A 20,751-nucleotide genomic window follows, 5' to 3' on the forward strand; every position below is an offset into this window, starting at 1 on the left:
ACACGCTCTTCACGCGTTAATTAGTATATCGGGTCGAATGATGGGACCACGAGTCGAACACGGTAACTCGTGACTTGGCGTGAAATGGGCCGACGCAACAGCCAATTGTGGTTCAATGAGTCAATGGCTGGAATTGGAGTTGCGTGACTTGGTTTGAAGGGAGCGCGTTGACGCGTTAACCGTGCTTATCGTTATCGGTCGGTGTTATCTTATCAGTTGATCGCGGTTGTCATGTCTACCTTGAACTGTATGAAACTCTCTTCAGCAGTGCTTGTTAGAACTTTGAGCCTGTCTAATATTACCTGTAATGAAAATCAAATCATTAACGTTATCTGCAGGAAATAGTTGCCTAACCCTCACGGAAGTGCGAATACTGACTAATAGACTCTGATATATCCGAGCCATGTCGGTTATATTATGACTTCATTCCTCCATAATCCAAACTATTTAAAATGACAGTTAACCGTGTGCTTGTAACAACAGAAATATTATCAATTCGTCTCTAAACCTAAAGCCAGACTCTAATAATCATTGAGCAAACATGTCATTTGTATCCACCACCAAGCTTATCCAGCTCCATGATACTCACCTTCATATCGAGCAATCATCTCCTCGTGTACAATCCCAAAACTATCCAACCATTATCTTTCTCCATTTCTGGGGAGGATCTTCCAAGACATGGTCTCCCGTCAATGATTTAATTGCACCGATCTTCCCAACTATCCGAATCGACTGTCGGGGATGGGGCAACTCTACTGGCCCTGCTGACGAGACCGAATACTCTATCCTCAAACTTACTCAGGATGTCGAGCATGTCATCAAGAAGCTTGCCCTTCAGAATTATGTCATAGTCGGCCATTCAATGGGCGCAAAGGTGGCTCAAGCCATTGCTGGACGAAGACTTGTTGATGGGCTTACAGGTCTAGTCCTGCTTTGCCCTGCGCCCCCAACACCTCTCGTACTGAGCCAGGAGATGCGTGATCAGCAAATCTGTGCCTACGATAACGCTCAGAACGCTGAGTTTGTTGTAAGAAATGTTCTTACAGCGAAAGCCTTGCCTAACGAGACAGTTCATGGAATTGTGGAGGACATGTTGAAGGGCAATGCGTCTGCTAAAGCTGCATGGCCACGATATGCTATGAATGAAGATATTCTGGAGCTGGCCAGGAGTATCTCGGTGCCAACGGTTATTATTGCGGGTGACAAAGATCAAGTGGAACCTGTGGCTCGTGTTAAGACAGAAGTCTCGGGTAACATCCCCGGCGCACGATTAATTGTGTTGGAAGAAGTTGGGCATCTGGCCCTTCTAGAGGTACCAGAGAAAGTGGCAGAGGTCATAGCTGGCTTGGTACTCACCAGTATCTAGAATTCAATAAATGTAAATGGATACAGAAATACTGGTTTACAAAATTAACCAATTTTTACATGAGCTTTTAGTCATAGTTCTTGTTGTAGTTACACATAGTTGAATTGTCACCAGATGCTTTCACACTCAGCCGCAGACAAAGTTACAATAATTACTTTGGGCCATGAGACATACAACCCCTCGATCTCCCAGGCGCATCATGTCCCCTTTGGGACGGTTAGCCTCAAGCTGAGAGTTCACGATTGGAGAAACAATCCAAGTCTGAGTCGGCGGAAGAGGAAGAGGAAGAGAAAGAAAGTATAAACACATTGGCTACCAAGGAAGCGAGAAAAGAGAAAGAGTGACAAATAAGGCGACGGGAACGATAACTACTGTTTATCCTACGGTAAATTTACAGCAATAATAATTGAGAACAGAAGGGCCGCAATTTCTTATATTAGGGACTAACTAACAATGGATCTATGTAACTAGGTTCAACATATCATGCAGCATAAGCCTAAGTGGGTAACAAATAGCAGAATCGGATAAGCATGAAGCCTAACTATTTAACAGTTATGCCTTGTGCTTATCTCATCTATATAGCTCGTGAATAGGCGAGTTAAAGCCTTGGAAGGTCTTGCAGACTGAGACTTGGAAGCGCCAACGCACAGATATGACGACTGCCGATAAACTGGGCGCAGCTGAAAACACTGCTGAAAGGGTTGGATTGGCTGGGCGTCTGCGCTTGGAAAATTACCTCTATTTGGTATGCAGATCCCAAGATCCCTTGCCTTGAATTGGTGTTGATCATTAGAGTGCAACTCTAATGATAATCAATCCAGTTTAGATTATCCTCGGACCCCCGAATTATAAAGTTCGAGCTTTCCCTGCGTGATATTTCCCAACACATATGTATCACATTAATCTACACTCTAAACAACCTACAAAATGTCTTTGTTGTTCGACGGTAAATATCCTCCTCCCTCTTCCATGGTACCCACCTAACTAGTCTTCCAGACAACACTGTCCAATATGCCGCCTACGAGGAAGTAAACGAACGTCCTCACGAAGCCAACTGGTCAAACCAACTTATCGGCGATTCTGCTGCCTATGGAGCTGCCCAGGCTTATGAGGAACACTGCGAGAAAGTTGGTGAGCATAATTCGGGCCTTTTTTAATAAGAAATCTCTTCCCACTAACAGTTTTATAGGCGAGCCAGATGATAAGGAGTTTGCAAACGAGCTCATTTTTGGATTTATAAGCGCCGGTGTGTATCGAGAAATCGAGACTCGAGGCTTGGATTTTATTGATGCGGAGAGTGCTAAGGAAATCGGTCGGAAAGCTGCGCAGACAGCCCTTGCTGAGAAGAATGGCTGGGACATCAATAATTGAGGTCTCCCAGGGACGCAGTGTAACTAAATATCGGAACTACCATTATCAATTTTATCTGTATCCCGTGTTGTGAACGGGAGAAACTTCGACTTGTTCAGGCAGTCAGTCTAAGAGGCGATATATAATAAGTTAGTCAGGGATCTGCCATCACCGACTAAGCGTATTACCTTAATCAGACAATAGCTTTCGAGGGTGATGTAGCTTTATAAATAAAAATAGCTGACAAGAACCTGAAGGTGGTTGGTGCAACGACTAAGCATTAAGGCAGTAGTATTTGTTGAACTAGAGATTATAAAGTCTTGGAGGCAGAATATGAAGAGAGAAATTATAGTTGCAATTACTAATCCTGTCAGAGAACTAACCATATATATCTCAAATCTCACAGGGCGACATTGAACATTGGTTCATGTATGGTTCATCATTCGTCATATTTAATTACTACCAAGGAACCCTAATACAGATCTAGTACTGCTGCTCAAGCTCCCTATGCGCCTTACGTTCGCCGTGACGCTTAGCCTCCTCCCTATCAAAGAAGTCAAGACCCTTGGTCTCGAACTCCCTGTCAACAAATGCACCAACAGCTCCGGCAATGAACTCCTTGGCCTGGGCATGGCTGTCAGGCTTTCCTGGTAAACTATTAGTAACAACTTTCAATGAGAAGGTGAGTTGAGCTTACCGTTCCTGGCTACATGCTCCTCGTATGCCTTGGCAGCTTCGTAGGCAGCGGCACCACCGATGATTTCGTGGGAGAGCTTAGCGTGATGCTCTCGAGACTCGGAGTTTTGGTTGTACTCGTTGAAGTTCTCAACGACCTCGGTGTTGTCTAACAAGTCAATCAGTGAGGATCTGGCATATACTAACCAGGAGAACTTACTGTCAAACCAACCCATTTTGAATGATGTATATGATGATATTGGATAAGTGATAAGATGTAAGATGTTTGAATAAGAATTGATGCACACAGAAAAGCTCAAACTTTATACCTTGAGGGGTCCAGGGGTCTTCTACCTAGACCAGGACACTCTATTCTATTCTAAACTTGGAAACAAGCGGGCTGCCTCTAGCAAGTTTCAAGCCATGACGGTGTGCGAGCCAGTAGTGGCTGATGTCAAGCTCATCGGATCTCACGGCTCATAACACAAGGGCTACTTCGGCAATCGATGCCGTGCAAGCTCGGATAAGCGGCGCGCTTGAACTCCACTGGAAGACGTAATCATGGCTACGATGGGGTTATGTCGTTGTGAAAGGTATGGGGTTTCAGCTGGCATTGACGACGGTTCTACGTGGTAACTGGAGATGCCGTCTTTGCCGGAGTTTGAGGGGATTGCCACAGCTTGCTAATACCTCGTGGGGATGGCGTGGCTGGGGAGGGTTCCCACTTCAGTCGTGAAGTTGAGGAATTATCACGGGTTTACCATATTTGCATTCCTGGACGAGAGGGGAGCTGTCTAGCGGCATCAAAGCAATAGAAACCCAAATGATGGTGTTAAAAATAAGAGAGCCAATACTAATGTGTATTTTCTTGAGTTGTGTCTGTGTATTTCTGACATCCCAGCTGCCATATGCTGGTGAGTCTTGATGTTTCTAAAACCCCAAGTGGGCAGCGGGCTGTGACTTGCTGCAAGGCGGGGATCCTCCCGTACCGTTCATAACGTCCAAGCGCAGCGTGCCCACTATCCCGGTACACAGTGGTCGTCATGGAATGACGGTGAAGGAAGTTGGGTCTGGACTCAACGGCATGCCTCAACCTTCAAGCCAGCTCTATCTGAGTAGTGCCCTTCAACGCCGCAATGCTTCGGCATGATCTAAAATCGTCCCGAGTGATCTAATTGGCGTCCGGCTGTATCCGCGCGGGGTCCAAGCTCTAGGGCCTCCAGTGATTTTGAGTTTCTTACTGTATCATCTTGAGACATCATCATCCAGCAGGGCCATCGCGTAATTGAGCAGCTGTAGCAGCTCTTCGCGTAACTCGTCGTAGCCATGGCCAGTATGTAGCGTTAATCCATTGTCGCAACAATTGTAACGATGCGATGATTTGGTAGATGCCGAATATGTCGCCCGTCGAACCGAGTGAGGTTTCAGACCAGATCACCTTGAACAATTAACACACCTCCAGAATAATGACGCGAGGTAAACTTACGATTCGAGAATCTTGACGGCTAGCTGCGATAAAGTTCCACGTATTCCCCTGCACGATCAATCCAGGCAAAAAGCCCAGATCATCAACCGAGGGAACTTTCTCCCCAGCTTCAACAGGCACAGAAGCACCAGCATCAACAAGTCGTTGTAGAAGTGTCAAATGTGCTGTTAAAAATGTCGCGACTTGAAGATTGGCAGTGTCCAAGCCTTCGCCGGGACGCTTAGTCTCGATGGGAATGGCAATCGGATTGCTCAATAGCGACAGGTCGTCGGTTGGGTTGATTGACAGCCCTGGAAGACGGGCGCGAACGGTGTCGACGGTGCTGGCGATGTTTGTATCGTTGGGGTCGTAGTGAGGATCGAGATAGACGCAGAAGTCGATCTTTTTATCGGGCGCGAAGCGAATGCGGTAGTCGGGGATGATAGACGCAGATGAACTGGCACGGTTAGAAGAGAGGTCAGAAGAGGGATTGCTGTGAACTTACCAAGATGTCACATTGACAAGACGTTGAAACGCACCCTTTGATCGATTCCGAAGCGCCAAACACAGCAACGGGAAGTGAACCTCATGATTCCACGCCGCTTCAGACCTCCCCATACGAAGACAATCACCCGCGCATTCAAGAATATACACCACATCCTCTGGACTCGGCGTCAACCCTAATTCATCGCGACGCGCAGAGCAGCAGAATTCTTTATCCTCGTAAATAGCAGCCATATCCGGATGCAGTGCCCTCGCCGCTGTCTCATCCCGTATACTCTCAAGACCGTTCTCCCCGAGTATTCCTCGTCCTCGACCGAATTGTAGTAGCTTCGTTCGCATATCTGCTAATGTTGGTGGTAAACCTGATGGATCAGACATGGCGCGCGTTTCCACGCCGTGGGAGGATAACGCCATGGCTGCTAATTGCTTTCGAGGCGATGAAGCACCAGACCGACCACTCGTTGAGGACATTGACGATGTATCACTGGGAAGATGGACGCTTCGTAGAGGCCTGGGAGTCTTTTCTTGTTCGCCTTCATCGTCGAATTGTGCATCGTTCGGACTTGGGCTCGGGACTGCGCCTTTGGTAGTCTTTCGTTTCTTAGTCGGTGCCATTTCGGCTGCTGAGGATGTTGGAGAGTCTGGAGGAGGTGTCGGATGTGTAAATGTATTCGCAGCAGGTTTGGGGAGTGGTATATGATCTGAACTGGTCGAGCTGTAACTGCGCTGTCGCTTTCGAGTCTTTGATCGTACCGCTTTTGGTGGTTTCGCTGGGTCGAGCTCGCGGGGAGAGTATGCAGTATCGTCGACCTGGCGCAGCCACGAGATGATATCAACAGTCATTTCTGAAGATCTAGACAATCGTGCAGGGAGAATGAAGCGTCGATTGCTCCTGCGTTGACATTTTGGTGGTTCGGCTTCGATGTTGTAATGCTTGAATACGTGGGGATCACTGATGACCTGAAATGGCAAGGTGGAGTTGACTGGACAACAGCCACATTTGCACGGCCACAGCACTAGCCACGGCTTACCCTGAAGCTGAACACCGAGATACAGAAATGGTATTCAGCGCGAGCCTGTGGCCTGATCAAATTAATGGCATACAGAAAATGACTCATATAATATGGTGAGATGGTAAGGACAAATTGTTGCTGTACTTAGACGCGGGTGCTTGAAGATTTCGTGGTTGTTGCAGCAAATGAGTTTCAATAAAGACGACCCACGACAGCTTCATAGCATATTAATTACCATGTCAACGCGTTAAACTGTCAGGCAGTACCAAGCCAAGCAAGACAGAATGGGTAACGCTTCATCGAAAGCCTCAACGCTCACTCCCCACATCTCACAAGAGACGGCAGCCCAAGGCATCCCTCACAATTTCTCAGCCTCGATCACAAAACGCACATCGCTCACCCTCCGATGCATTCTGACTGATCCAGCCTCTGAGCGCGCTTTCGCCGTTCACGTCCCGCCAAAAGGGTGCTACGACGTGATTGTCTACGACGGCCCAGATGCAGGATGCCCCGTCCTCGCGACCGCTAGAAGAAATCCCAAGTGGAAGCACGACTTCCGCATCAATCTCCCTGCATTGACAGATGGCGAAGACACGCGTGAGGAATTACTACGATGCACTACTATAAATAAATTAAAGGAAGGGTACTGGTTCGCTATGCAACTTGGTGATCGCGTTGAACGATTCGAATGGCGTTCAACGCGTGGGAAACAAGTACAGGGACAAGAAGGATCAGGCTGGGGATGGAAATTGGTCAAGGGTGACGACGAGGAAATCGTTGCTATTTTTAAAACTCATAGGTCTTTGGGACTAAACAAGATTGGTGATCTGACATTTGCTGGAAGTGGCATAACTGGACGATTCGGACGACAGTGGGAGATCATGGTGGTGACGACTTGGGCTTGCGTTTGGTTCCGACACATCTAGACAATTATGCACATTTTATGCAACTTCTACCATCATCGCGAGATTCGACGCGTAAAATGATCTACAGGCCCTTACATGGTTCCACAACGCGTCGATCTCAAAAACCCCATGACGTCGTGACTTTTCACACCTAAAATCTGCCACGTAAGCGCCCATACCATCGTAACGCCTCTCGTATATCAAAACTATCTTTTTCACAATTATAGATGTCTCTGAAGTCAATTTTATTGCCGTCAACCCGAACCGTCAATTGAGGCTGAGCTGGTTGTCGCCCCAACAGCCTAGCCCCTAAAGTTTAGATCGTCTACTGTAACACTGCATGGAACCCTTGTCTTTTTTCTCTGCAACATTGAGGCCTCACGATGAAAGTAACGACAGGTGTAAGCTATGCGATTTTATTAGCTGGAGTCTTAGGGAAGGAAGACGTCAAGAGGATGTGCGGAAATCAGAGGTTCGGTGAACTAAATGACTCACTTTCATGTACGTTCAATCTCACCCTGAGGCTATGGAAACATCGCTGATACTTGCAGACTACCCAAACGCATGGAACAAAAAGAGTCCTAAGAACGGCTTTGTATGCCTCAAAGTCGACAACAGCACACCCTCTTTCTCCGCAACGTGGGACTGGCCCAAAGACATCCAAGACGTACACTCCTTTCCCTATGTGCGCTTCAACAACCCGAATCTTCCCATACGCATCAGCGATCTAGAGTCAATCCGCTTATCAACAGACTGGATCTACACACCCGGCAGTCCTAAGCAAATACCGGATGACTTTAGCAATGATGTTTGGGCGAAGAATAAAGCAGAGTTAGCGGGGGAGGGCGTTCAGGCGAATGCAGCGTGGGATTTCTTTCTGGATGATGATAGGAATAGAACGCTTTATCCGCAGGTTGCTGCTGTGGAATTTATGGTTTGGTTGGGAAGGGTGGGGGATCCGTGGTGGCTTGGGAGGCAGAATAATAGTATCTTGTCGAATGTGACGCTGGGGGAGACAGAGTTGTAAGTTCACCACTCATCCTACACTACAGACACTGACTGCTGCAGCTCATTATTCTATGGCCGAAACTCAGGAGGAACACACGTCTTTACTGCTGTTACGAAGGATAATAGTGACGTATTATCCTTCGATGAGGATTTCTACCCGTTATTTCAGTACATCCTCGAACAAGCACACAAACACATCGACGCAGATGATCTACCGAAAGATCCATGGTTAGGAATCATTGAGTTTGGAACAGAGACGTGGATGTCAAGGGGCAATGCTACGTTTACTGCTGCGAATTTTGGGATGAGTTTGAAGGGAAACTTTACGGGTGAGAGGAATTCTACGAAGCAGGGAGATGATGATAAGGATAAGGGCGATAAGTCTGGTAGTGAGAAGGGAGGTTATAAAGGCAGTGGGAATAACTTGACGGACTCAAAGGGTGATGAAGAAGATCATGCTGTGAGGTTGATGAGTCAATCTGTGCTGGGATATGTCATGGCAGCGGCGTTGGTTATTAGCGCGGTTCTCTCTTGAGACCATTCATAGCAAGCGTGTATTATTATTCATAGAGCGCTGCTTCATAGCATTACCAATGAGTCAGGAGCTTCTCCTGAGTAGTTGTCTCTTTACAGTACAATCGAGCTAGGAAGCCTGACGAACCATGAAGTTCAACCGTAAGCAGCCAAATGTACATAGAATGAACTAGTTGTATAGAGGCAAGCTACTTCTCGGGGATTTTTGTCAAGATTGGTTGCAGGATTCGCATCCTTCGGGTTGGTGGGCCGACTACAAGGGTCAATCTAACCTCAACCCACCTTATTTCCCTCATCTCACGATCACTTCGCTTCACTCACATCACACACTCCCAATCACCATGACACTGCACACCTCGCTCTCAGACAGCCGCCTCAGGCGCGCCATCCACGCCCTACCCTTCCTCTTCATAACAGCCATTATGTCCCGCGCCTTCGCAATGGCAAAGCCCATCGGCCCCATAATCGAAGAAACCCTGCAAACCTCCATCTTCATATCACAAGACGTGAGCGTACCCATCATCAAGAACTTTTACGGTGTACCTATTTTGGATGATATTTTCGCTGTAGTAACTATTGCCTTTGCGCATTTGCAGTTCTTTACCGATGAGGAGGCGTATTGGCAGTTGTTGGTGTTTTTGACGGATTTTGCGGGGATGTATGCTGTTGTGATGATTGAGGGATATAGGCCGGGGAATACGTTTCCTGTGATCAAGTAGTAAGTACCTCCCTCATAGAAAGAGCTTTTACTCACTCTCGCTAGCCCTGTTGTTTTCTTATTTCTGTCTCAGATGTTTGGAATTGGCTGTCTTGCACCTATCTTCTTCTTCCTGTTCTACATATTTACGCCTGCTCACAAACTTACAACACCGAGTCTGTACCGTCCTGGTGTAGCGCCTTGTATGGCTCTTTTGCCTACTATTGTGCTGGGGTATTATATCACGCACTTTCCATCCTTCTTTCACTCTTCTCTCGAAGCAAGAAATTGGTGGAACTGGATTTGGCAACTGTTTCCTATCTGGGGATCCGTCATCATGTTCGTGTTGTCTAAGATGATTCCTCAGCCGAAGGAGCAGACGTCAAAAACACGGAAGCAAGAGCTTAACGCCATTCGATTCACAATCGGGGTTATCAGTATCATAAGCACGGCAACTTGGTGGTATACCATTCTCGACATGGACTCTACCATCATCGGCGTCTTTATTCCGCAGCATTTCCTCACCACGCCACAAGACCCAATCCTCGGACTTCGAACTGTCATACAATTCGATTACATATGCTGTTACGCAGCTGGATTTCTCTGGTTGGCGTACCACTTTAAAGAGCTTGAGAATGTTGGAGTCTGCAGTATCTCATGGATTCGGGCTGCTTGCGCTTCTGTTATGCTGGGATGTTTGCTTGGGCCGGGAACAATGTTTCCTCTGATTTGGCTTTTGAGAGAGGAGTTATTGGTTGCGACACAGACTGGCATAAAGAGATCGGGAAATTAGATGGTGGCCAACAGTCAGACGATAAGTTTGCAGAATGCCAAGCATTTCGAGTCAGACAGTATAGCCAGTAATCGGCGAGATTATTCACCCGACCGAATACATCTTCAGCCATCCCGCATATCGCACAGACCCTCATCTCACTTCAATCTCAATCTTGTCAATTAACTCGACATGCCGCGACTTCGTTACAACGTTGCAGCAAGCCTCGACGGGTATATCGCATCGCCCGACGGTTCAACAACCTGGATAATCGAAGATCCCACCATCGACTTTGACGCGCTGTATGCCGAATTCGACTTTTTCGTCATGGGCCGCAAGACCTACGAAGTCATGCAATCTTTCGGCACTGACAATCCACTATCAAAACGACCCAAGGAATCTGTCATAGTAGCCAGTCGAACCATGAACCAGGACCTTTTTCCCAATATCACAGTCATACAAGAAAACGTCCTTGGTTACATCAGATGCCTCAAAACGCATGACGGAAAGGATATCTGGCTTATGGGTGGTGGTCAGCTCGCATCCGAATGCCTAGAAGCTCATATGGTGGATACCGTCGAAATCGCCGTAATGCCCATCCTTCTCGGCACCGGAATCAACCTCATCTCATCCATCCCACAGAACACCAATCTTCACCTATTAAACAGCACGAGCCTCAATAGTGGAATCATCATGACTCAATACAAAGTCATACAAAACCAATAATAAGCATAATCATCCTCCCGTATGTTACCCTTCCGTATAAGCCGATTGGGACCCCACAGTAGGATACGCCAAAGCCAATCAACACGTCGAAACATATTACTCTAAAGAGGTTGATTTTGGTGGCGAGGCCCGCTGTGCCATTGACTCATATCCACGCCGATTGGCTACGTCGAATATATGCGCCTCAAATGACCGCAGGCGACCTTGGCTTTTTCATGCCAGAGTTACACGTAGGGCTGAAGAATGGGTATATAAGATTTGATCAGACGGTTTTTAGTTGTAAAATGAATTACACTATTCTTGTTACTTTTTGCCTGCCCCGGCTTGTGAAAATGCCGTCAATCCTCCAGGTCTCGAATATCCTTCACTACAGCTGCTCGTTAGTAGCTGTAGTTTTTGTTTCGGTTGTCACTATTGTTAATGCTGCTCGTACCACTGGAAAGACTGCCTCGCGGAATTATAATCGTCTTGCTATTGGACTTTTGATTCTGGGGTATTTAGCTGAGGGTGTAACGACGTTTGTGCAAGAGAGTCAGCAGAGTAAAGAGCCTGAGACGATACATCTTGTCGTGCTGCTGTCGCTATGGGCGTTTGTTTGGAGTCATCGCCATGCGCCACGGTTATTGGTCCTCGGAACATCGCTTATTACTCTTGCATTTGAGATTCCGTTGCAAATATTTTCTGCCATCAACAGCCGGAATGATGTCTATCATGTCGTGCAACTCGCCTCACAGACATTCAGACTCCTACCCCTTCTTTTTCTCACAGTCTACCATCTCTCCAACAGTGGTAGATACTACACCCCCGATTCAGAAGCAGAGGAATCACAACCCTTCCTCCAATCAAACGGTCATGTAAACGGCAGAGCATGCCCAAGCTACGGAACTGAAACATCTTCAAGCACCGAATTCGATGACGATGAGTACATGTCAGGCAGTGAATCCGACGAAGATGTAATCGACATCAAACGACAACGAGCCAAGAAGCTCAAAGAGAAGGGAGGTTGGTTAGGTTACCTCTCCGACTTTTCCATCTTCCTCCCCTTCTTGATCCCAAAGAAAGATCGCAAAGTCCAACTCTGCATCCTGATCTCCCTCTTTTGTATCCTGGCCACTCGAGTCTTCAACATCCTGGTTCCTCGTCAACTAGGTATCGTGGCAGATCAACTCCTCGCCAAGCAGAACCCCTTCCATGCTTTGTTCATCTGGCTTATCATGAGTCTTACCTCACACGACGTTGTCGTCGGACTTATCGAGTCTATGGCCAAGATCCCGATTAAGCAGTTCTCATACCGATCTCTCACGAATGCAGCTTTCAACCACGTTCTTTCGCTGCCTATGGAATTTCACTCTGAGCGTGACTCGGCGGAGGTTATGAAGGCTATCGAACAGGGTGAAGCATTAACGAATGTGCTTGACATGCTTATCATCGAAATTCTCCCAACCGTCGTCGATTTGGCTATCGCTTTTGTCTTTCTATACTGGAAGTTCAATAGCTACGTTGCTCTCGCTATGGCCGTTGGATCAGTCCTCTTCGTCACGTTCGAAGTCAAAGCTACAGGTTGGAATCTCGATAATAGACGAGAGTCGACAAAGTCGAAGAGGGAGGAAGTTCGTGTTATGCATCAGGCTGTTCAAGGCTGGCAAACCGTTACGTACTTCAACATGTTCAACTATGAGAAGTATCGCTTTGGATCTGCTGTCAATAAGCAATTGTCTGCTGGTCTGAACTATGAGAAGAGGGATGCTTATATTCAGGGACTACTGAACGCTCTTATTCCTTGCACTTTCTTCACACTGGCGAGTCTTGTTATTTATGACGTTTGGCAGGGTGATTCATCGCCTGGTGATTTTGTATTCTTTATTCAGTATTGGGAGTACTTGGTCTGGCCGTTGAAGTTCCTGTCTCATAGCTACAGGCAGCTCATGTCAGATTTAGTCGATGCTGAGCGTTTGCTCTATCTGCTTCAGACGAAGCCGACTATTACCGACAAGGAGGGTGCTAAGGATCTGGAGAAGGTCGAGGGGCGCGTTGCATTCCATGATGTTTGCTTCTCTTACGATCCCAGAAAGCCAACTATCCATGACTTGTCGCTGTCAGTCGAGCCTGGACAAACTGTCGCTTTGGTTGGAGAGACAGGAGCTGGCAAGTCGTCTATCATGAAGTTGCTACTTCGTTTCTACGATATTGATGAAGGATCTATTACGATTGATGGCTATGACATTCGGGACATCACTCTCAGCTCCCTGAGAAATGCTCTCGGTGTAGTTCCTCAAGATCCACTTCTCTTCAACGCATCGATTCTTGAGAACATGCGCTACGCTCGACCCTCTGCCACCGACGAGGAGATTTACACCGCTTGTCGAGCAGCAGCTATTCACGACAAGATTCTAACCTTTGTCGATGGATATAACACGGAGGTCGGAGAGCAAGGAGTCAAGCTATCAGGAGGAGAGATTCAGAGACTCGCCATCGCTCGAGTCTTCTTGAAGAACCCTCCAATTCTCATCCTTGATGAAGCGACAAGTGCGGTTGACACGAATACTGAGTCAAGTATCCAGGGTGCTCTGGACGAGTTGAAGCGTGCGAGGTCGACATTCGTCATTGCCCATCGACTTTCTACTATTGTTAGTGCAGACAAGATCCTGGTTATTCACAACGGAAAGGTTGTTGAGTCTGGAACACATGCGGAATTGATCTCAATAGACGGAAGGTATAAGGAGTTATGGAACAAGCAGGTCGGGAATAAATAGGCATAACATAGACGAGCATGGAGTTTAACATATTGTTTGGGTATTATTGCAATCTTTAGACTATCTATACATTTATTTTGGCAATCTTTTATAACCCCTCTAGTTAAAGATGTTTCTTTAGTCATAAACCGAAGCCTTTGACCATTTCGATCTAGCTCTAATCCTCTTGCCATAAATATAAAACACAAACGGAACAGGAATCAACAACGCTGCAAAACCACCAGTGATACTAGACCCAGGTCCAACACCAATGTTGTGATACAAAGGTCCAACGACCAGTGGGAAAGCAGCTGCAAAGCAAGATCGTAGGAACGTGTTAGCCGCAACAGCTGATGCCGCGTACATAGTAAACGTATCGACCAAGTAGTTCAGCGCTGCCTGGAAGATAGTAAAGAAACCTGTTCCCAACAAGACGAGACCAATGCAGGGAACCACCCAGTGAATATCCTTCTCTGCAGTCCATCCGATGAGGAATTGGCCACCGCTGAAGATGACGGAGCCAATCATCATAGGAGGAAGGCGTTTTTCGGGGACAGCTCGGTTTCCAGCTGCGTGGTACGCTTTGTTGTAGAGCAGCTGGTTATACACGTTTGCTCCGCATCCGAGAATGGCTCCGAGGAGAATGCAGATGAAAGGTAGTGAAGATACCAGAATGCCCCAGCCCCTGATCTCTCTGAAGATGATGGGAATAGCGCCAAGTTGCATGTAGAGAATACCGTAGCAGAAACTGGCATATAAAGCAACGAGGAAGCAAATAGGCGTCATGAGGAGCTGAACGGGCCTGACCAAGAACTTTCGCGCAAGCTCTTGGATGCTAACATCCCATTCTTCGAATTTCGCGTGAAGAGCCCAATTACCCGTTTCATGACGTAGTCTTCGAGCTTTGTAAATGAGAAGTTTAGGTGGATAACTCTCATCAACAAAGATAACAGCCAGAGTTAAAAAGATGATCTGAACAATACCAGTAAGGTACTCAGTCCATCTCCAACCCAAACTCGGTTCCTGCACAACAGCAGCTGATACAATAGGACCTAAAACCATTAGCCACAAGTAACCAAAAGCATTTCATGTGATGAGACTTACCGAGAACTGGACCTCCAACAACAGCCATAGCATACCCCGCCATAGCAATCCCCCTCTCCGACGGCAAAAACAAATCCCCCAAAACACCACCCGTATTCGTTACAGGCGCCGAAGCAAAGAACGCACAAAAGAACCTCGTAATCATCAACGTCTGAAAGTCTTTCGCGACTGCACTTCCGAAACTGAAGCATATCGCTATAAACATCGGAATAAGCACTGCCTGTCGTCTTCCGTAGACTTCACTCAACGGCGCCCAAAGCAAAGGCCCTATTCCGAATCCCACGAGGAAGAGTGTTGTGCCGAGAGTTGCGACTTGCGTTCCGACGTGGAAGTGGGACGCTACTTGTGCTGTGCCGGAAGAATACGACGAAGACGCCCAAGTCGCTGACATTGTAACTAGACCGTAAAGCATCGTCGTAAGAATCTTCTTCTTGTTAGGCCAATTCATGGGTCTGTACGGATCATCAGGTCCCTCAAAATCAACAAGCTGATCCTCTGTAGTTTTCACATGCGCAAGAGGATGCGTAAACTGCGGAATAGGCCGTGATCTAATCCTCGATAAAACAGATTCCCTCCTCGAAACAGTCCTCGTCATGCTCATTCCATTTGTCGGGGCACGAATACTCTGCCATTCAGTGTCACCGAGGGAGTACGTTCGAGAAATGTCGTCATTTTCATGGTTATGGTGTGAAGAAGACGATATTGAGGATTCTTCGTCGGTATGAGAAGTGTGAGATTCTCGTCGATCGTTATGATCTGAATGTGAAGTTTCGACTTTCTCCATGATTAATCCATAAAATGAATGAACTAAACTTGTTTAAAAAGATGGTGATAGGGAGGAATGTCGTGTATTTTTATTAGAAATGATCGGTGCCAGATTCGGCGACTAGTACTAACGCCGAGCAATTGGAAAACTCAATTTCTTATGCAAATGCATCAGGTGGCGACGAATTTCGGTCAACAGGGTAAAATGACCGTTTTAGTACGTCATGATTCGTTTCCTGTTCGAGTCGTGTGGAGAACTTTTCGCTGTTCCTGATATCGTTAGCTGTTAGTGGATAGTGATGGGATTTGCACTTTTCCGGGAATAATCTGTGAATAACCTCATCGGCACGGGAATGCCGATCGCGGCCCGAGACGTCAGCAAAACTTTCTCGGGATTGTTTGGTTCTAAACGCGAAGACGAGATGATATTTCCGAGCCGAGATGTTGAAATGTAATTGCTTATTGTATTACGGAGACTATTCGGAGACTATTCTAGGATCTTCACAGCCGAAACCTGTCGGGTTCTCCTTTCGCTGGCTTCCATTCGAAGTGGTGCTTTCCCTTGCTTGGTTCACCTCTGTGTTCTTCCTTTAGATGGAACTTGTGGTTGCCAAAGTAATCCAGTTCTGCTTCTGCTAATTGAGTGGGCAGATCAACCAAGGTTGAATACTTGTAGTATTCCAAACTCTGACTCATGGCTGGGATCACCATGTCGGACTCCAACGCTGCGATGATGCATCGCTTCATTGAAGGCAGAAGGTTGGTCAGTTGGTTCTCGAGCGTACTGTTGGATAGGAGGTTGTTCTTTTGACCGGGTGATTCGCTGTAGACTTTGTGAAGTAGGTCCATAATACCGCCAGCTTGAATGATTGATCCAGCGCTCCAGACATGAAGAAGCTCTTGATAGTTGATGTGCCATTGTCGCTGTTGGTCCATCTCTCGAATGATCTGTAGACCTTGCGTGAAACACAACAACAGACAGAAGTACGTCGCCTGTCGAAGATCCTCGATAGAATCATCTCTTGGAGCAACTTTCATCGCCGAAGGCTGAACACGACGCCCAGAAGCCTCAGCATCAGCAGCGCGCTGATCGAATTCTGCCGAAGTACACTTAAACAAATGCGCACTGACGATATTCGCCTTTTCACAGGCTAACTCTCCTCAAACACCCATCATAAGCTCCCCTTTCCTGTTATGCAATATTTGAGAGGTAAGTTCCCAATTCATAGCTTCCTATTGTGCGTCAAGTGTATAGCCTTCGTGCAATCGACGCTTCTCAAGAGTATCGTACGCAAACGGATACATCTCGAGGTGCCTATTGCGTTCTTTGAAGTGACTAGAAACTTGTTAGTTAATTGCATATCTGCTATTCAGTGGAATCATACAGCAGCGAGATATCTGAGATCTCTTTGGCCGAGTCTGCCATTTGTCGGACTTTGTGAAATGTTGCCACTGGTTTTTGTAGTATGGCACAAAGCCAGGGGAAAAACAAATCCTATTGTCTTGGCGCTTTACGGCCAAAGGCAAGCCTGAGCTCCCTCCAGAAGACTTGCGCTGCTTCATTTCGGAGGCTCTCCCAGAGTTTGTACTTGTCATATTGCAGCTGGACTCTGCTAGGCCATTTCCATCCTTTCTTGCTTGTCCGATCTTTAGGATATGTGGGCAATTCAGAGTGCCAGACCGCCCGAAACTCCTCAGCCGTGCAATGTGGGATCTTGTCAACCAAAAGGTCTTGGGCACGGCAAATTGGGGCTTTATGCGACGTTTCTATGGCCATGGGAAAGCCAATTGCTTGAAGGTGGAGCTGGGAGTTTGATTCGAGGAAAGACATATTAAAAGACGATTTAATAAAGCGTAATGCCTGAGACCAGATGAATGTTGATAGTGGTTTTTGATAGTATTAATTGAATGAGATGAAAATTATCAATTAACGGTCTCGGTGATTGATGATGCTGGATGAAAGAAATTTGGTGTGTGTCTGGTGGTGGAGATAAACAAGATTCGTTCATTATACCTGCCTTTTTATGATTGTGCAAATGTGGTTATAGAGCAACAGCCAGGCACATGGATGTTCCTGCCAACTAGCCGTGGCATTTGGGCTGGTACATGGTTTGCCATCGCGATCCTTTGCTGCGACTGTTCTGAGAAGCGGCATGATGATTTCGAGGGCTTGGGGGTCGCCGCCTGGCGACATTGACGGGCCGGCTCGTGCGCTCTGATAACCACCTGAGACACCACAGCCGACATAAAAGATCCAATCATTTTCAAGGTCCGCTTGTCGACGTTCCGTATTGACATAGTATTCGTTTGAACAGCCAAGAACAATATCTCCCTTGGTCATGTACGGTCGAAGAGCCTTGACGCACTCATCACCGGGATATTCGTGGGGGATACTAAAGATGATGATTCTGGGGTGGTTCTCCGAGTAAATCTCTTTGCAGAGTTGTTGATAGCTGTGTTGTGGAAAGACTTGTGTTTCTTCGTTGACGTCCTTGACCATTTTCTCTGCTGCCTTCATATTGTACTCGCTTGGATTCAGTTAGTCCTTGAACTTTATGGGTGAGTTTAGTGACCTACTGATATCATAGTAGTAGACTTTGCAGCGAAGAGAAGGGACATCATGGAGCCCATGCTGCCCATGCTGCCCATGCCCACCATACCGATCTGTTCACCATAAATTTAGTATGTGTTATAGTGAACTGGATATTGAAATCACCTTTGCAATTTGTCTTTCTGACATGATGAAGTATTGTGGTAAATGAAATATGCTGGTTGTGCTGGCTAGAAGTTTGCTAGAGGTTGAAGTGAATGATACAGGTCGCGTCGCGATATTAACAAGGAAAATGTTTGAGATGAAGCTGAAGGTAGGAAAAAGAGTCATAATCTAGGTTTTTATCTTATCAGCATTTATGCTGTAGCAGTTGGTCAGGCATTGTGGTATAATATCTAAATCGTGAGCAAGATGTGTTATTTGTAGTTGAGACCTGTGGTTGAGAGCTTATAATCACCACACAGAACTTATCATGCTAAAGTCAACTTATCTGAGAACCTTGTAAGCTTCTGTTAAGCTTTTAGCCTTTCTGTCGCCTGTGATCGAAGTATTAAGTTTATTATATCCTTCAGCCTCCTTTAGCGAAGGATTGAATATTACAGTTTGAAAGCAGGAGTCCTATGGTTGGTACCCGTGTTGATTAATAGTTAAAGCTTATGATATCTCAACGAGATATATCAAGCTAATACACTAAAACAATCCCTAGTAACTCAAGCTTTTGGAAGCCAATATGCATATAGCCTTAATAAAGATAAGTCTCCTAATTTAAACATAATAATAAGCTTTTATGATGACTCAATCAGCAACCTCAATTGCAGCTGCCTGGAGTATAAGAATTGAAGCGTACCATTCTCCGAAAGCCCGTCGTATGAAACCTTGGTAAACTCTGATTTGGCTTCCCCCACGAAAGTATACGCAAGAAGGTGAGTAGGCCTATCCAAAAGCTTGTCCAGCTGACAGTTTCTCTGACTATATAAGCCGTCGTTCTCTCATTCTATCCCTTTCAGACTCTACCCCCTTCACGACCTCAACACCCAACCTCGCCACTCAGCTTTTCATTCAACTTCCCAGACATCAACAATGGATCTATTCTCAAAACTCCCTTCACTCATCCAGACTGAGATATTCGTTCATCTTCAGTCGGAAATAAGCATCAAGAAGGTAATTCAAGCCTCACCCTCTATGCTGTGGCATTTCGTTGCTTACAAGAAAAGTGTCCTCAGCCGCATTATGAATGACATTTTACATGAAGACACATCTGGTAACCTCCTTCGAGATGCCCTGGGAATCGTCTACATCTCAGATAAAGCTTCGGCCAGAAAGTACCAAGAGACGAAAATGTGGCAAACCATGGAGCTGCCAGGCACCTTGAAACACGACCAGCTTGAGACACTCTGGCGTTTATTCTCCCGCATGATCACCTTCATCGAGGATTATGCCTCAAAAGCAACAAGCGTTTATCCTCCAAGAGCTTACCTTGGTATTCCAGACATAATCAATGGTAACGGAAGCTACTTCAAGGGGCAGAGATTGGAGACCAAGGTCGTCAGGTTCATGAGCCTGACGGGTACCGAACGATATCGGTTCTTACGCGCTTTTGCGAGATATGAGCTGCTTTGTAAGATTTTTTATCCGCGGAAAAGGAGTCCTGAAGAAACATATACGATGGAAAAGCAGCTAATAGCAATGTCTGAAGATTCTGATTTGACGATGATGACGTCAGTTCATGAATACTATCGAGGTGTATATGGAGCTTTGTTCGCACATTGCCAAGACTCCTGGTTACCTGATATACCTCAGCCTCCCAAGACAGGGCAGTCGTCTGATACAAACATCCCGGAATCTTCTCGATATGGATTACTTTTCCCTGACAACACTTACTTCAGCGCTGCAGCATATGAGGAAGACATGGAGATATACGGGCGATGTCTGGCCAGTGACCTTCCTTGTGTCGGCTTGGACTGCTTGTCGCAAATACTATTGTTCATGAACGAAGCAACGGGACGCGAGCCTATTCTTAAAGCATGGTTAGAGACATTGTCTTTTCGTTTCGGCGTTGCATGGCGTGTCCTACTCCCCGAAAGCCTCGCCGATAGGGAACTTCGCAGTTACAATCGACCACAGGCAGAGCATCGAGGCCTGGAACAATCAGATGAGGAACCTGAATACGACGAAGTCAGTATGGACCGATTTGGAACAGTTATACATAAACGGTCTCCACATTTGAAGAGATTGCATGGATTCCAACTTCATATTTATCGGCAACGAGCTTGGGGTCTCTTTGACGACGATAGGCTGTATCCGATGCACAACAACCACTTCCCGACTCTGAATGAGTTTGACCAAATGGAAAAGGCATTTCAGGATAAGGTGTTTCTTGCGCCAGACCTTGAGCGCAGCCGAAGACGGTCTCAGAAGTGGCAGGACTATTGGGCTTTGAGAACTCTGGAGCCTCCTGAGCAACAGTGCAGTGAGGAAGATAATAAGGTTTCTACGAAAGGGTACGTTGGGCCTTGTGTGAGGTTCTTCAGTGCTTCTTCTGGGAAGCTGCCAATTACATAAGTAATCATCGAGGCAGAATATT

The 20,751-nt window shown here is 46.5% G+C and overlaps 11 protein-coding genes across 11 annotated transcripts; 7 read left to right on the forward strand and 4 right to left on the reverse strand.

Moving 5' to 3' along the window:
* Window positions 1-541: 541 nt before the first annotated feature.
* BKA55DRAFT_528300 (Alpha/Beta hydrolase protein) lies at window positions 542-1,366 on the forward strand (the record flags this gene model as incomplete). The annotated part of the gene is made up of 1 exon (XM_046188993.1): window positions 542-1,366. One exon carries the CDS (start codon window positions 542-544, stop codon window positions 1,364-1,366), a length of 825 nt encoding a protein of 274 aa, XP_046041926.1.
* A 927-nt stretch (window positions 1,367-2,293) lies between these two features.
* BKA55DRAFT_546379 (uncharacterized protein) lies at window positions 2,294-2,737 on the forward strand (the record flags this gene model as incomplete). Its single annotated transcript, XM_046190910.1, has 3 exons — window positions 2,294-2,312; window positions 2,363-2,497; window positions 2,556-2,737. 3 exons carry the CDS (start codon window positions 2,294-2,296, stop codon window positions 2,735-2,737), a joined length of 336 nt encoding a protein of 111 aa, XP_046041927.1.
* Window positions 2,738-3,199: 462 nt separating this feature from the next.
* BKA55DRAFT_528293 (uncharacterized protein) lies at window positions 3,200-3,627 on the reverse strand (the record flags this gene model as incomplete). Its single annotated transcript, XM_046188991.1, has 2 exons — window positions 3,200-3,363; window positions 3,414-3,627. 2 exons carry the CDS (start codon window positions 3,625-3,627, stop codon window positions 3,200-3,202), a joined length of 378 nt encoding a protein of 125 aa, XP_046041928.1.
* A 1,025-nt stretch (window positions 3,628-4,652) lies between these two features.
* Window positions 4,653-5,594, reverse strand: BKA55DRAFT_599649 (uncharacterized protein; the record flags this gene model as incomplete). Its single annotated transcript, XM_046196424.1, has 4 exons — window positions 4,653-4,829; window positions 4,878-5,313; window positions 5,373-5,396; window positions 5,467-5,594. 4 exons carry the CDS (start codon window positions 5,592-5,594, stop codon window positions 4,653-4,655), a joined length of 765 nt encoding a protein of 254 aa, XP_046041929.1.
* Window positions 5,595-6,657: 1,063 nt separating this feature from the next.
* Window positions 6,658-7,299, forward strand: BKA55DRAFT_697656 (uncharacterized protein; the record flags this gene model as incomplete). Its single annotated transcript, XM_046200415.1, has 1 exon — window positions 6,658-7,299. One exon carries the CDS (start codon window positions 6,658-6,660, stop codon window positions 7,297-7,299), a length of 642 nt encoding a protein of 213 aa, XP_046041930.1.
* A 478-nt stretch (window positions 7,300-7,777) lies between these two features.
* Window positions 7,778-10,310, forward strand: BKA55DRAFT_528425 (concanavalin A-like lectin/glucanase domain-containing protein; the record flags this gene model as incomplete). Its single annotated transcript, XM_046189001.1, has 4 exons — window positions 7,778-8,301; window positions 8,347-8,793; window positions 9,191-9,538; window positions 9,584-10,310. The coding sequence occupies 4 exons, from the start codon at window positions 7,778-7,780 to the stop codon at window positions 10,308-10,310; spliced, it is 2,046 nt and encodes a 681-aa protein (XP_046041931.1).
* Window positions 10,311-10,481: 171 nt separating this feature from the next.
* On the forward strand, window positions 10,482-11,015 carry BKA55DRAFT_599652 (dihydrofolate reductase-like domain-containing protein; the record flags this gene model as incomplete). Its single annotated transcript, XM_046196425.1, has 1 exon — window positions 10,482-11,015. One exon carries the CDS (start codon window positions 10,482-10,484, stop codon window positions 11,013-11,015), a length of 534 nt encoding a protein of 177 aa, XP_046041932.1.
* Window positions 11,016-11,309: 294 nt separating this feature from the next.
* On the forward strand, window positions 11,310-13,815 carry BKA55DRAFT_585186 (P-loop containing nucleoside triphosphate hydrolase protein). The gene has a single exon (XM_046194418.1). It carries the CDS (start codon window positions 11,348-11,350, stop codon window positions 13,766-13,768), a length of 2,421 nt encoding a protein of 806 aa, XP_046041933.1. The 5' UTR covers window positions 11,310-11,347; the 3' UTR covers window positions 13,769-13,815.
* Window position 13,816: 1 nt separating this feature from the next.
* BKA55DRAFT_656329 (major facilitator superfamily domain-containing protein) lies at window positions 13,817-15,789 on the reverse strand. The gene is made up of 2 exons (XM_046197450.1): window positions 14,852-15,789; window positions 13,817-14,799 (listed from the first exon to the last, which is right to left on the reverse strand). The coding sequence occupies exons 1-2, from the start codon at window positions 15,633-15,635 to the stop codon at window positions 13,886-13,888; spliced, it is 1,698 nt and encodes a 565-aa protein (XP_046041934.1). The 5' UTR covers window positions 15,636-15,789; the 3' UTR covers window positions 13,817-13,885.
* Window positions 15,790-16,059: 270 nt separating this feature from the next.
* On the reverse strand, window positions 16,060-18,292 carry BKA55DRAFT_717908 (6-phosphogluconate dehydrogenase). Its single transcript, XM_046200937.1, has 5 exons — window positions 18,190-18,292; window positions 17,681-18,144; window positions 17,132-17,347; window positions 16,908-16,979; window positions 16,060-16,776 (listed from the first exon to the last, which is right to left on the reverse strand). Exons 2-5 carry the CDS (start codon window positions 18,132-18,134, stop codon window positions 16,118-16,120), a joined length of 1,401 nt encoding a protein of 466 aa, XP_046041935.1. The 5' UTR covers window positions 18,135-18,144; window positions 18,190-18,292; the 3' UTR covers window positions 16,060-16,117.
* Window positions 18,293-19,397: 1,105 nt separating this feature from the next.
* On the forward strand, window positions 19,398-20,729 carry BKA55DRAFT_599655 (uncharacterized protein; the record flags this gene model as incomplete). The annotated part of the gene is made up of 2 exons (XM_046196426.1): window positions 19,398-19,910; window positions 20,292-20,729. 2 exons carry the CDS (start codon window positions 19,398-19,400, stop codon window positions 20,727-20,729), a joined length of 951 nt encoding a protein of 316 aa, XP_046041936.1.
* Window positions 20,730-20,751: the final 22 nt, after the last annotated feature.

The sequence above is a fragment of the Fusarium redolens genome, assembly GCF_020744475.1.
Source record: "Fusarium redolens strain MPI-CAGE-AT-0023 chromosome Unknown BKA55scaffold_29, whole genome shotgun sequence".
NCBI classification, from domain to species: domain Eukaryota; kingdom Fungi; phylum Ascomycota; class Sordariomycetes; order Hypocreales; family Nectriaceae; genus Fusarium; species Fusarium redolens.

Excerpts from the sequence above, each read along its gene's own strand:
- BKA55DRAFT_585186 (XM_046194418.1), top strand. The coding sequence starts at position 11,348 with ATGCCGTCAATCCTCCAGGTCTCGAATATCCTTCACTACAGCTGCTCG.
- BKA55DRAFT_717908 (XM_046200937.1), bottom strand. The coding sequence starts at position 18,134 with ATGAAGGCAGCAGAGAAAATGGTCAAGGACGTCAACGAAGAAACACAA. Across the intron at positions 17,348-17,680 it reads TAGTTGGCAGGAACATCCAT|ACCTTTTGGTTGACAAGATC; the intron begins GTGCCTGGCTGT and ends GCCGTGCCCAAG. Across the intron at positions 16,777-16,907 it reads CTCGAGATGTATCCGTTTGC|GAGAGTTAGCCTGTGAAAAG; the intron begins GTACGATACTCT and ends TGGGTGTTTGAG.
- BKA55DRAFT_656329 (XM_046197450.1), bottom strand. The coding sequence starts at position 15,635 with ATGGAGAAAGTCGAAACTTCACATTCAGATCATAACGATCGACGAGAA. Across the intron at positions 14,800-14,851 it reads TGTTGGAGGTCCAGTTCTCG|GTCCTATTGTATCAGCTGCT; the intron begins GTAAGTCTCATC and ends TAATGGTTTTAG.